Genomic DNA, 15,000 nt, shown 5'->3' on the forward strand with positions numbered 1-15,000 from the left:
AACTATCCGTTCCATGTTTTTATGAAATTGCTCCGGACCCGCTTTTTTTGGTTTTGGGGGCATAGGCGGCTACGGCCCCAAAACCGAAAAAAACCTAGTCCGGACTCCTTTTTGCGGTTCAAGAGCGCTGTGTAAACGTGTCTCCGCTCCAATTCAAATAAAAATCTAGGGGCCCGTTTCTCGAAAGTCCCGAAAACGTTTCGGGCCCGAAAGGCCATTTGTGAAACTGCCAACCGCTAGTTTTGGAAAGTCTATCTTTTAACATGTTTTAAAGGTAATAAAAGGAAAAATGACGGTGAAGTTTGATGACTTAAATTCTCTCCGTTCTTGAGATACAAAGGGAATTGTGACACCCGAAAATGGCCCTTACAGTTTCGGGACTTTCGAGAAACGGGCCCCTGGTCAGGACTATTGTAAACAGAGTGCCAGGAACGGTGCCTTAACGCCAGTTTTATGATGAGCCAAACCAAATTGTAGGCTTTGTAAACGATTAAAAAAAAAAAAAATTGGTCCGAACTCAGTTTTTCTCTGTAGTGTAAATGGGCCTTGAGTCTTCACCAAGTTTATTGGCATAAATAAATTAACGGTTCACGTGGGATCTCTCCAGCCTTCATCTTTGTATTCTCATTACATTCGTCACTATCTTTGCTAAGCGTTGTTTTCTTTCTTTTTTTTGGTTTAAAGTAGATTATAACGTAATTTTATACTGTCCCGCAAAGACTAGCCGAAGCTTTTTGCGGACGAGACCACCGAGTCCACGATTAACTTCCATTAAGTTGTCAAATTAAAACATTTTCACTAATAAATGAACAACTCACCTTTCTGAGGTGCCATATAATAGCCCACAGCAAACACAGAGACACCACTAGCGTGACCTGCATGGGTAGCGTGACGGCAAAATAAGCCATTTGAATGCTGGCAGGGCCAACAGCCAGAAGATCAGCGAATAGAAACGTGTATCCAGGGGGAGCAATGTAAAGACAGCCGACCACAATGATTGCTGGCCCTATCCAGCATACTATGGATTGTATAAAGTGAATTCTAGTGGGGTGCTTGAAGACTCCTTTTCTGTGATGAATAATGACTGCATAAGTGTTTGCAATGAAACACATCGCCCAGAATGAAAGCGCCAGTCCGAAGAAGTGGGAGGTAGCACCTGGAATATGCGAGAAAACAAATCAGCTTCATGCCATCGAACCCCGAACCCTAAAAAAATGCCATCGTTTGGCCTCCCGTCGCCGACAGTAGGGAGTTTAAGATCTATGACGGCGACGTCCACGAAAACGTCACCTCAAAATATAACTTTGCACTTTCGCAAGTCTTTCGCGCGATTATTCTATCTCGTTTACGTCGCACAATGTGGGCGAAGTATCATTGAAATAATTTAAGTACAAGCGGTTTCCAAGTAAAATAGAGAATGGAAAAATTCAGAATCGATTATCTTTACTTTAAAATCTCTCGGGTGCCACCGTTGAAATAATTGTGACGTGTTGCGATTGCCCTGTTGTTCGGACACAGAGAGCTTTTGTATGATAACAATAGAACAACCGTAAACATGACAGTTATTCAAGATGGCGGCGCTCGGGAAATTTAAAAACCGAAATAAGCCGAAATATTTCAGTTACAAACGCTTTATTGGAAAAATGTGATAGTAAACATTCTTTCCTGTGGTTTCACTGAAGCCATTTTGTGTTGGAGTGGAGGCTTTCCTTTATCAAATACGTATTCGCAATAAGACGTGTATAGTATAAAGATGCAAAACGCTGACCATAAGCACAATTTTAAGCATTGTTAATATGTTATTGGTTTGTTGAACTGAAGGGTTCCAGAGCATTCCAAGAAGTTTAACAACAACGAGCGGCAAAAAGGTTGAGACTTCCCCTCCTCTTAATGTTTCCATCTAACCCCCTCCTCCTCAGGCAATTTTTTTGTTGTTTTTTTTTTAATCACTAAGATTTCATTTTTCCGTTACCAACAGCGAATGGGGGAGGGAGGGGAGAGGAGGGAACTGCAAGTGGAAAATGTAACGAAATGGAGAAGCGATCCTCTCACTTCTCTGGATAATTTAAGCAATTGTCTCTTATAGTAGACACCTGGAAAATTCTGGACCCGGTTGTTCAAAAGCCAATTAAAGCTAATCCCAGATAAAGAAATAACCAAGTAGTTTATTTCTCAACTCCCGAATGCTGTTCAACGCTGATATTCGGCAAAACTTTACATTAGAAGAAGTCAATCTTAAACAACAAAAATGAGCAAAACAAACTTTCACCAAAAAGTTGAAAACGTAAAACAGAAGTTTGCACTAATCCTTGATTAAGTTATTCGGCTTTCGAACAATCGAACCCAGGTGTCTCCAAAGGGGTTCGAACCCATGACCTTCGCGACGCTGGTGCAATCCTCATAACACCACCCCGGTGTGGCTAGCACATCACCCATGCGCACAACCATTTCACCCGGTTAATTGGCAGCCATAGACAACTGTTTCGGCCTTGTTGGGCCTCATCAGCTGGCCAACTTACCAGGCGTGTGTTTTAGGCACCCCTTTAAGTGGCAATTTCACTTGGTTGTACTCATGCGTGATGTATCGGCCACAACGGGTTGGTGTTATGGTATGTTCACCTTGCTTTTAATGCTTTTCCTAAGACACGGAATTCCTCTTTTCAGGCTTACCTGAGATAATGACGGTATAAGAGGAGTGACCGCCCGGTTTCCAATACAACTCCTCACGGCAAAAGGATTTACCGAGTCCAATGCGTATAGGGAGCATCCTGCAGAAAGCTAGTAAGATAAAAAAAATCCAATTAAACTTATAAGCGATGGACTTTGCGATCAAACTGTATAAACTAATTAGGATAGTACGCGCACTCTCATTGGTCAATGGCTGTGTTTAGATGAGAGTATGTAAACACGGCTGTGACATCACACGAATTTTGATTGGTAATTCGGAATCCGAGATAACGACGGGATATCGACGTGTAGATAATTCCTTCACAAACAGGAAATATGTTTTACCGTTTAAACCCCCAAAATCACTTTTTTTATGTGCTACATAAGATACGTGTTGTTAGCAAGCCGAGTAGTCATTTGATTCACGGCCGAAGTAGAGCTTGACGCTTGGGACTAATTCGTGACGTAAGCGAAACAAGCAGTCATGTGATTCATGACCGAACTAATGCTAGAAGCATGGGTCTGTTCATAAGGAGACAAAACTTGTTTGTATTTCTGTTTTTAAAATGATCATATGCCTCATTACCTGCATTGAATCGGATTGGGTAAGAACCTAAGGATAATTTTGAGCATCACGCAAACTACATATCAAGGGCGCCAAAGTTGATTATTACTTTGTAAATTGTTCCTCGTTTGAAAAGAAAAAAAAATACAGGTTCCAGCTGAAAGTACTTTTCTCACTTTATGTCTTATAAATAAAGTCGAATAAAACAATTATTGATTTTCGTTAGGTCCGAAATAATCAAGGTCGAGGCAAATGAAATCACAAAAACCTCATCCAATAATTGTGACGTCAAATGGGTAAAAGGCCAAGCCTCTCGCAAGGTTGTTGTGTCATCAAATGACTGTCAAAGAAATTTTTCAGGCTTAACATGGCAACAACTGGTGCATGAGCGTAAAGGTACCGCGCCCATTCTGTTCACGTGATAAGACCAAAAGGCGGTGAGGTAGCCGCATGTTAGTTTTCATGTGCTGTGGCAGGTAAATGACGGTATATTGTACCAGACGACTTCACTTACCAAGTATGATGCAGCAAACTATAATGTGAAAACGCAAAACATGTGGGAACTTGCGTCTACAAATAAAAAAAAAACGAATGAAACATTTCAGTTTTATGAAAACGTATTCCTACGGCGAGACAGGGATCTTTCTGAGTGGGAAAAGACAGCCCTGTAGCAGAAACGTTTTTAAAAAAATGAGTGACAAAGGATTTGACAAATTTCTCGTCAGATCTGCACATGCGCAACTTTGAGGGAGCTTACCAACGAGGGCAAAAACGCCATGTTAGCCAAAATCACCATATATGGAAATAAACCGCAATACACCTCCAAACAATAGCTAACAATGGTTTGTGCTCTATATGTGGGCAAGCATAAATTATTATCCCAAACGACTTGCTACTGGTATTTTGAGATTTCGAAGCCTGACGAAAAGCTACCACTCGAATCACCAGGTTCGAAATCATCACCTACTTCTATCAACCCGTTTGGCAGAATTTTTTTTTTTTTTTGTATTTCACCCAGTAACTGAAACAGCAGCAGTTTCTTTAGAAACCAAACACGTCTAAAGGCGAAGGACCCTTGCTAATAGGCCATTTCCAACTTTATGCCTGCCTCCTCTTCAAAGCGAGTCTAAGCGCAAAGTTTTTCTTATGAAAGTTAGTTTTCATTCACATGCAAAGTAGTACTAATTGCAACCACAAAGCCTTCGCGCTTTGAAGAGGAGGCAGATATGAACTCGGAAATAGCTATTTGGTGTCTGAGCGACAATGGCGGAACCAACGAAAGGGTTCCATGCTAGCATTCTCTGGACTAACGAGTAAGGGAAAAGGGGCCTCTGCCATGGGTCGAAACGTACTGCGTTGAGCATGCGCGGCGGTTTCTTAGCGACCGAATCCTCACGTGATATTTCATTTTGTGTGGACTCACTTAACAACAGCGGAATCACTGTAAAGGGATGCGCGGGACACAGCGGGCTCAAGTCACAGTAAGCAAACATTTCATGGGGCATGTGGTTTGAAGAGAGCCGTCCAAGGTTGTGGACGGCGGTTGGATTAAAGTGAGTTTGGACCAATGGCAGAGGCCTCCTTTTCAGTACTCCTCAGCCCAGCAAAGGCAAAAACAAAAGAGACTTCTGTCAACAGGGAAACGAAAGGGTTGCCAGGTAATTCCGTAAGTACTCCACGACCCTCAGTCCATCTCATTCACGTAGTACAACGAGAGTGATGTACCCCCGTAAATGGGAATGACGGAGACGGCGTTAAAGTAAGAAAGATAAATGAAGAGATTCACTGCTATCTGATCAAATTGCCATTCAAACCCAAACGTTCGTCGTTTCGCGTTGTTGTTTCCAAACACGGCAGCAAAATCATAATGTGTGCCACATAAAAAGCACGATCATTGTTTCTTCTCGTTCAATTTAATCTAACAACTAGGCTTCGTGTGTTCTTTGAGAGTTAATTATGAAAAAAAGAATAGTCTTTTGTAGGCAGCGAGAACAAGCACTAGATTGTTGACAGAGTCAAATAAGAGCTAGAAATTGAATTTTAATCTAGTCTAGTATTGGTGACTTTCAATTCCAATTGAACGGATGAACGAGTGTATGGAGTATGTGGACGCTGGAATCGAAACTAATTAGGTGATACAGAAAAGTACTTACAGGTTTTTAATATTAACCCAAGTTATAAAGGTGATAACTGCAGCGATGAGTATTAACCAGAAACCAGTCACTACAACACCATAGTATACTCTTTGGATTAAGGTTGACTGCGACGTCCAGTTGCATGGCGGTCGACATTGGCCGTTATCTTGATCGAAGACCAGAGGCGAGTTACATTGGAGTGGTATATCTGTGGCAAAAACGAAAAAAATCTATAAATTAACTAGACTTGTAGCTGACGAGCAAACTCTAGTTTCAAGTTAACTTGATTAAAGTATGAAGAAACTGAAGAGTGATTTTTACCTCGATGAGATGTCTTATTGATCATTTCCTCATTTTTGTCCAAGAATGTTCTAAAAGGATATAATGTTAGTAGGATCAATATAAATGGAAATTGCTTTTCAAGTTGTGCTAGTCAGGAAGAATTCACATCAAATTGCAAATGCAAAGTAACTGAAAAAAAACTCGTTAGCCATCAAGACAAGTTTGATATTTGAATTGGAATGAACTTTACATTAATTTATGTATGATAGATGTTATGGGGTTGTCTTAAGTTTATAAAGAATCTGGTGCGTCGGTGAATGAACCCGAACGAACTTTTTCTTTAGTCGAATGAGTTCATAAAAGAACTTTGACCATCGTATGTAGATTTAAATGTTATACCGCATGTTGGGGCAACGCTTTTGGCAGGACGATTAAAACCAACCAAGACAAACGTAACTTGGTTTTGATTGAAACATAGTTAATAGATGTAGGCTGGTTATGAAACTCGAAAAGTTTCTTTGTTTCATTTTTTTGTTTGCTTTTTTGGCCTTGACCCGGAACAAAACCCGACAAAAACACGCTTTTTTCGGCAGGATAACCAATCAAAAGCCTCGACCAATTTATTCGAAATTAACTTGCGAACCAAAAACAAAAGATTGTGCAGGGTCACGGTCGGTTCAACATCTAATTGCGACTGTATTGTTCCTGCTTTTGAAATTCCCAGGGTTTCATAAACAGTCCCTAGATTAACTATTAGAAAAACTAACGCGGAGAGATTTCGACGTTTCGATGACATCCTGTCATCATTATCAAGAAAATGAAGAAAAAAAAATTTTTTTTGAAGAAAATTTACATAGGTAAGTAGTCAAAAAAACTAAACCAAAAACAATAGTCTATTGTCCTAAGTCAGTGAATCATCCAGTGACCTCACACAAAGGAAACCCAAAGTCAAGTAAAAACTTTAGCACGTTTTTACTTGACTTTGGGTTTTCCTTTGTGTGAGGTCACTGGATGATTCACTGACTTAGGACAATAGACTATTGTTTTTGGTTTAGTTTTTTTTGACTACTTACCTATGTAAATTTTCTTCAAAAAAATTTTTTTCTTCATTTTCTTGATAATGATGACAGGATGTCATCGAAACGTCGAAATCTCTCCGCGTTAGTTTTTCTCATAAATTTAATAACAAAAGTCAATCTTATACGTAGATTAACTATGATTGGAATAAGGTGTTCCAGGTGATAACGCGTAGTTATTTTTAGGACGACACCTCATTGGTCAGTTAGTTGGGAGTTTAAGCAAAGACGACAGTTGCAGCAACGACAAAGCCACAAAGCATACGATTGCTTAAAAAGGAAAACTACGCCTGCTACTCGTGCAACACGAATTTCCGTGCACTTTTTTGCCGTACTCCACAAAACGACAACGTGAACATTGTACACTTAATGTATGGTCCCGAGGGAAACAGTTAGTTTTGTTTTCCCTCGGGACCAGACATTAAGTGCTTTGTTATATATTTAGACTTTTCCTTCAACAATCGCAACAAAACATCTGGAGCGGGCAACAACTGCGGAAATGTATCCCGGTCGGGATACATTTGAATTTTATCGGGGGCACGTAACCAATAATCAACCGATCACAGTGCTAGTTTTGTTGAGTGAAAGTCCAGATATACAACAAACAACATTGTTGTATCTCATAACTGAAATGTTTTTTTTTTTTTGTATTGAACGAGAACGTATCACGTGACGCGCCTCAAAACCGTGTAACTCCCTTGGGCGAACAAAACTTACTAACTCCCTAGGGAAACAACAGCTTGAACCTTGGACTTGCAAGTGATCAGGACATTCGTCTTGAAAGCGCGACAAATTTGTGAGCGCGTCCATCGCGATTTTCAAGGAAATTCGGAAATCTGAGTAGTTTTCAAATTTTTTTCAAGTGATGGCCGCGACAAAACGCTTTCACGTACGAAGTGAGGAAGAAATACAGCAAGTTCTACGAGACAAAAGTTGAAAGTAATTATTGAAGGTAATTGTTACTCCTTTATATTTGAGATATTTGATCTATAATTAAACTAGTAAGGATTATACTCGTATTTAGTTTGGTTCATTTTCAGTTGTGGAGCTAGTATAAGAAAACACTTAATGACTGGTCCCACGGGAAACAGTGAGTTTTGTTTCCCCTTGACCGTCAACGTTCCCCGAGGCGTACACTGAGGGTCCTCACTGTTCCCCTTGTCACCAGTCATTAAGTGCCTAATGAACCATTTATTTTCAATTTTACTTTAGAGCCGTTCGTACCCATTCAGTTACAGGATAGTTCGCCCGTATTGTACAACTTGAACAAGACGGAATAATCGCGAAATACTTGCGTTAGCGCTAAGTTGGTGACGTTTTCGTTAACGTTACCGTTGTCCTTGCTTAAACTCCCTCGTGTCAAAATGGAACGCGCGATCATGGGAACAACAGATAAAGCCTCGGCGCAACACGGTCAAACAATAAATGGTAAATGATTTTCAAGGTGCACTGAGTTTGCGCTCTCTTAATTACTCAAATTCACTTGCTTTTAAGTGATACTGGGGCAAAGCCTCTTTCAAGCCAGTGTAAATCATACCGGCACGACTAAGTTTATCAGACTGAAAGTTGTACAGGTTCGAAATTCTCATAAACGTAATAATGATATCATGTAAAAGAATACGGAGCTATAAGCAAGACCGGGGATAAGCCCGCACAGAAATGACAGTCGTCACTTTTGTAATGCTGTCGTATTTACATCCTTTTGGGTCGGGCTATCTCAAATTCTACTTCGAACAACGTTGATCAGTAGGTGCGTCTCTAAGTGTAAGCAATTAGAAACTTATGAGCAAATGGTATAAATTCATTAAAGCTAACACCCCCGCAAGAATACATCCCCCACTGGTAACGTAGAGAGGTTTTAGTATTAGAGAGTCCTAAAGGAGGATAAGCCAATAGCAGTTGATGCCTACATATTTACAAATATTGTAGACCTGTCGCAAGTAGAAATACCACATGTCTTATAAGATAACTATGCACACGTTCCGACACACAAGGTCAATAGAGGTTGAATCTTCTTGAAACAACTGGGGAAATAGGTTATTTTAAATTTTGTTTGAAAAATTGTCAGGTAGGATTCTTTTATGGCAATTTTACCGGGGAAAAAAGGTGTTTAAGAGATCTGTAACGTCACCTATTTTTCAGTTATATTGTCCACTAGGGACAGGTTTTTAAATGCTCAAGTTGTCTTCCCAACACACCAATGAACAGCCAGTGGTCGTCGCAAGGTGCTTTTCATACCAAAGCACCGAACTCCTCTTGCCACAAAAAAACTGAAAAATATGTGCTCTTCTGGAACTTTTAGTCTGAAATAGAGGGGGCTGGAATTTCAGACTATTCTGGAACAGTGCCAAGAGATATTACATAATGTATGTACGCATTCGAAAAGAACGTGCGCGAGGAAAATGAATCTGCAAGGTCACTTTTCCTCCAATTTCCTATAGGAAATCGAACAATTTTTATCTACAAACATTCTGTTTGAACGTTACAATTGGGAGGTCCACTGAACAATTCTATTGTGTCGCCAATAACGTCATTCTTAAAATGCACTACTTGCTGACAGAGGTTAGGGGCAAACAGTACAACGAAAGTGTAGGTTGATTCAAGTAAATTACAGAATAACGTAAGGATCATTAAAATTCAAAGAACAATAAAAAGGAACAAAGGAGAGAAACTGCTTAAAACTTTTTTTCTTTTGCTCCTAAAGGGATTTGAAATTTGAAAACTGTATGCTCGAGTCTATCGCAGCGTCGATTTGGGCACTGGAACAAAACGAGGGCTGTCGTTGACTTCAGCTCCCTCATATTTTGTCATTTAAATAAATTAGGACTTTCGATTAGACTACGCTACAAGGCCATTGCGTTGATGACAATTGTTTGAATGAATATATACCATAAATGGGCGCAATCGATGTAAAATACGCTATTGTTGATTGGTAACTTTAAGAGGGGTATTACTGCACTAAACAGTCTTCTGTTGTCACGGTTGCAAAGTGTAGAAATGAATCTCGTTTTAGAAAATTTGGGCTATTTTTGTCCCAAACGTTTTGCACCTCATCTAAACGACAGACCAAAAATTCATATAAAAGATTCTTCTTGAAAAATACCCTTTGGTATCTTTTCATAAAATTTCAAGGAGTAAGTGAATGAGTTAAGTTTATAAAGAATGATTTTAGTGCATTTTGACCGTAACACAAACATGTTCTGTTTATTTTAATATGTATCGTGATTCCAAACATTGGCTGTACTGATTTAAGAACTATGTTCCAATGAGTTATGCTCATCATAAGTTTAAGACCCTTTTAAGTATAAAACGTTTACAGAGTTACGTATTTCCCGTTAAAAGGTTTTTCATTCCCACCCTATTTCGTAGCTTTTCCGACCCCGCAATTTCCACGCGCGATTAAGTTGCAAATGACGTGGTTCATATCATAGATGATGGATACTTCCTGGAGCAGAGACTCAGTAAAGTGTTCTACCAAAAAAACTTGAAATTACTGCGCGGAATCAAGGCCTAAGATACTAGGCTAAAGAAAAGAGGTAATAAGAACTGTCTTGCTCATCTTGAAGCGTTGACAACAGTGGTAAATAAAGGTAATCTTGACACCTCTGCAACTTTCATTTCCGTTGATATTTTTCGTCATGGTTACTGCCTGTTTTTTTAACTGTTCGCGTCGGCAGAACAAAATGATACTCTTTCTTGCCAAAAAGAACTAAATGTGGGCGTCTTTGTTCAACTGACGAAAATTGGAGATATTTAGGACCACGTTTAAGGCCGAAGGCAAAGGCTTTATGCTTCAAATCAACGATATGTACTTTATTTAAGCTCACTGTCTTCCTTCAATGCTTTTCTTTAGCTGGTAACATGAAGCAAGTTATAAAAAGAAGGGCTAAAATAAAAGATAAACTTGTTTGTATGGATAAAATTAGAATATCGCACTCAAAGAAAAGATAAAAAGAGATATGCGTGTGCAAAAAATTTAGACGAAGCAAAAAAAGTCCTAAAATGATGAGGAAAACATAATTTTGCGGAATTTACCCAATTCATCGTAACTTAAGTCAAAGGATTAGCTCAATCTACACCTTGGAGATCTTTTTGGAGAATGCAGCTTATAACGGATTTGAAGCCACAAGACTAAAAATATATGTTCGGATTATTTTTATGAATTCTCTTATTAAAAACGTGTAACGTACACACTTGAGAAAACAAAACAAGAGCACAGTTTCGTCTTACAGTGTTACTGACGGAAGAAAGCTCTCTCAAAGTATGATTCTTCACAACAAAGATGAATGTACATTCCGATCTATGGTGGAATTATGTAATTGGAGTTAGCTTATAAATCCAAGCGATTTGAGCATTGTCTACTGATTAAATTTTTTCAGTTTTTGTTACAAGAATAAGGGCCTGTTTTAATCTCAAACTGATGCTCGAGGAACAAGATTAGCTAATATTATAACAAAGCACAAAATGCAACATATTGTGGAGTGATTTGAGATCCATAGTAATTTTCCAGAATGTTTTGGTCCTCCAGGGTGCCAAGACAACAGACATTGTAGAAGAACAATGGAAGCTTACTCACTCGTTAAAACTGGAATGGGATGGATGTTCCGGTCGAAAGATGTAAAATATTGTAGGTAGTGTTACGGCTGCAACAAGAACCGACTGAACCACGTAATAAGGAACATTTTGCCAGGGACTTTTCGTCGTCTTCCAACTCGCGCATTGCTTAGACCTGGCAGATTCCATGGTAATTGAAGCAAAAATCCAGTTATTCAGTGTGACACATAGAGTAGTTACCTCTCTAATTCTTCCGATTTTATCCACTGCTAGAAAACGAGAACTGTGGAGAAACAATATTAAACACGGGTCAAGAACTCGAAGTACCGCGTCACACTCTGCTTGCAATTGTCTGCGGATGTAATGTTATCTCTTTTTAGAGCGACTATTGACACAGCCCTGTGTTCTGTCATGCGTAAGTTCTATCTTTGACAAGTCGAGCGGAAGTGGGGAGAAGGCTATGATAATTAATTGCGGGAAATGAGAAATCTGATGGAAGTGGTTGACATGTCACTTTAGATAACTTGAGATTCGAAAGCAAACGTGTGTTGAAAATTTGAAAATTTATTCAAATAAGGGGGAGCGCCTATAAAAAACGTACTTATAACCTCGCGTGCATTCAAAGACACCACGGTTCAGTGATCACCAATTTACAACGAACTCTTAATAACGCCTTCCTAACCGCAACCTAACCGCAGTTAAAGATTCGACACCACCTACGGCTATTTCGTGATTCCAGTTTTCGGAGTAAGCATTGTGTTCTTAATTAGAAATTGTTTACATGCTCTGGCCCGACGTTTCTTTACAGAAGAGGCTTCTCAAACTGTTTACTCCGTTCCAAAAGAACAAAAAAACAGCTGGCATACCTTTATTTGGAAAACGTTGTGACGATTGTAGGATCATCGCTGGTGTGTAGCGAAAATCCCTGGTAAGATATGATAAATACGGTTTCTCGAACTCCCATCGCATCGATGACGGCGCTAAACGCAAAAGAAAACTAAATCAGAATCGAGCGTACTTATTCTCTGAAGTGAAAGAGAGATCAGTAAGTCAGTAATCAGTGAACAATGTTGGCGCAGTGGTGTGAACACTCGTCTCTCAACGATATGACCCGGGTTCCACTCTCAGACTCGGCGTCTCATGTGGGTTGAGTTTGTTGGTTCTATATTCTACCCTAAGAGGTTTTTTCATGAGTACTCCGGTTTTCCACTCTCCTAAAAGACCAACATTTGATTTGATTTAAGTTGATTTGTACAGTGTTCCCCAGTCATTATTTCATTTTATTTCATATCCTTACATTGGGGACTACACAAAAATATACTGACACCGCGTGTTCGAAAAGAAAACCTTCGCCCCACTGTGTAGTAGCCTGTTAACGAGCAACTTCCGGTTGCATCAACTGGCTATTGATGGCTCTCTCTCTAAAGATTTTTGTTGCTGTAATTTCGTAATGTTTCTTTCACAATTAAATATTAATAAAAAAACAATTACAAATTACTCGACCTAATACAATTACAAAACTAACTACACTTTTACAGCAATTACACTAAACTCATCTTCACTTCATCGGACAAATATATTCAACTGATGTAAAAACAAATTCGTGCCAGAAAAAGTCGAGGACACATATGCAGAACATGCATTACTACGAGCTAACACATAGCAAAAGTTTCTCCCTATTCTTGAAATGTTTTTTTTTTTTTAATCTTTATCGTTTCTCAGCTTGGATAGCTTTGATCTTGGCCTTATAAACTTGTAACAAGGGATGCACAATATTCTATTTACACTTTTAGATACAATTTAAAGAGCTGCCAGTATCACATGATTAAAAATATTGAAGTCATCTCCCATCATTGAAAACTCCAAATACAATATCCATTATTGTAAAGGGTTGTAATTAATTTTATATTTGCTGAGCCAAGCGCCGAGGGCTTCCCAGAAAGTCCGACATTGTTATTTCGCTATCATGAGATGATCAACGGATTCAGACTCTCGATTAGAAAGGCACATTGAAAAGGCGACTGAGTCATTTTAAATCTAAACAACTTTTCAATCATGCAAACACTGTATGATTCAATATTTTATGTTGGAATTCTCAGATTTTAGTTTCAATCGTAACTGTAATTATACTGTAAGGAGTATATTTTTTTCCAACTGGTTTAAGTGAAGATGGTGGGATTTCTCCTGAAACGTGTGGAGCAGTCAGTGGAGGAACTTGTTTTTAGTCAAAGGCATTTGTTGACAAAGCCACCTCAAAGGTTTCCAACGGTAAACAGTGTCAGCGATAAGTGAAGGGAGGATGTACTGTGTGCTTTCTCTGATCAGTTTAATCTTAATTAAGCGGATACTCCTAAATCAGAATGCAATGTACAAGGAAGTCAACTTGATAGCTATACCACATAGGACACGGACCATAACGCCGGCCCGGGAACTCCATGCTATGCCCAGGCTTTGCGTATTGTGTGTGGGTTCTTTTACCTCCCACAGGGTTATGAACATTGAAGGGTGGTGAGACCCGGGGGGGGGGGGGGGGGAAGAATTCCCTTTTGGAACAGACGGGGATGCTCGTCGGAAATTTTAAATTTAACCCCTAAAGGAGACCATCTGGGCGTGGCTTAAGCTTTTTGTGACCCCTAAAGGAGACCAATTTGGGCGTGGCTTAAGCAAATTTTGACCTTGGCGGCTTAAAATATTGGCGCTTTGTCCGGAACACCCTAAGCGAGACCAAAATCCAAAATTTACACCCCTGAGCGAGACGACGAGCATCCCCGTCTGTTTTATATGGGAGTCCCCCCCCCCCCCCACCGGGGGGTGAGACGGCGTCATTATTCGAGAAGACTAGGGGATCTTACCATTTGCTAGAAAATTCCGCTTAGAGTGAAGGTTGCATAATGCTAAGCGATGTTCCAAGTATACCGACCAATCAAATGAACCTGCACTCACCATTAAAGGCTCTGTTACACTGCGGAATGTTTCGTGCAACTTGTCTCTCAATGTTTTGGCGACATTGTGGCGGGACAAGTTGCACGAAACATTTCACAGTGTAGCAGCACCTTAAAATGTTCCAAATTAACTTTGTTCCCAGGGCTTACCTTCGCTCATCAATCGATTTCGCACGAAATAGGGCCTGGAATTAGTAAAATGATAGAGGAATTCTGTTCTGATCGGAAAATCAGGAGTATCTCTTGCATGGAGGAACTCTATGTTTCCAAACGGATTTTCTGGAAAATAACTGTTTCATTTGGCATTTAACTGAAATCATCTTTCCGGTATTTTTCTCCATCATCACCCCATAAAGTCCGGAACAATTTGTTGATGTCATTACAAAGGAAGACCATTCTGAGTGTTGATCCGACCGGTTGTTCTGTCTCCATTCACACGGGATTGCGTCAACGATGCTCATTCATTGGAGAGAACTTTGGATTTTATTAGTTAGCACCCTTTAGGAAGACTCCCGTCTCAGAAAGGAGGTCACCTAAGGTGACCATTCTTTTAACAAACAGCTCTTATTCGAAAAGCGAAAGCTTTTGAACAGTTTTGTTTTTATTGTTTCAAAAAGCTTGATTGATGATGATGTCTCCGTACTATAGTACTGAAGCCTGATTCATGATTTAGCGCCGACCAAGCATCAAGACATTCTTTATTAAAAACTGGAAGATAGACGGGTAAATTTTGGGTATCAAAATTAAACTTAATTAAGGATAAATTCTCCACCTATTTG

At 39.6% G+C, this 15,000-nt stretch overlaps 1 protein-coding gene across 2 annotated transcripts in view; it reads right to left on the reverse strand.

Annotated features, from left to right (window-relative positions):
- The window catches only part of LOC137967587 (uncharacterized), an 18,729-nt gene extending 6,370 nt beyond the window's left edge, over window positions 1–12,359 (reverse strand). Inside the window, exons 1-7 of one of the 2 annotated variants that reach the window (XM_068814100.1) lie at window positions 12,146–12,359; window positions 11,302–11,562; window positions 5,689–5,738; window positions 5,386–5,575; window positions 3,747–3,802; window positions 2,671–2,778; window positions 819–1,156 (exon numbers count right to left, since the gene is read on the reverse strand). In XM_068814100.1, coding sequence (XP_068670201.1) covers window positions 819–1,156; window positions 2,671–2,778; window positions 3,747–3,802; window positions 5,386–5,575; window positions 5,689–5,738; window positions 11,302–11,468 — 909 coding nt within the window. In that variant the 5' untranslated portion in view covers window positions 11,469–11,562; window positions 12,146–12,359. Of the gene's footprint in view, window positions 1–818; window positions 1,157–2,670; window positions 2,779–3,746; window positions 3,803–5,385; window positions 5,576–5,688; window positions 5,739–11,301; window positions 11,628–12,145 lie in introns of those variants that run through there. The other variant, XM_068814099.1, reaches the window with a different exon arrangement.
- Between the last annotated feature and the right edge of the window lie 2,641 nt (window positions 12,360–15,000).

The sequence above is a fragment of the Montipora foliosa genome, chromosome 8 (genome assembly GCF_036669935.1).
Source record: "Montipora foliosa isolate CH-2021 chromosome 8, ASM3666993v2, whole genome shotgun sequence".
Classification (NCBI taxonomy): Eukaryota; Metazoa; Cnidaria; class Anthozoa; order Scleractinia; family Acroporidae; genus Montipora; species Montipora foliosa.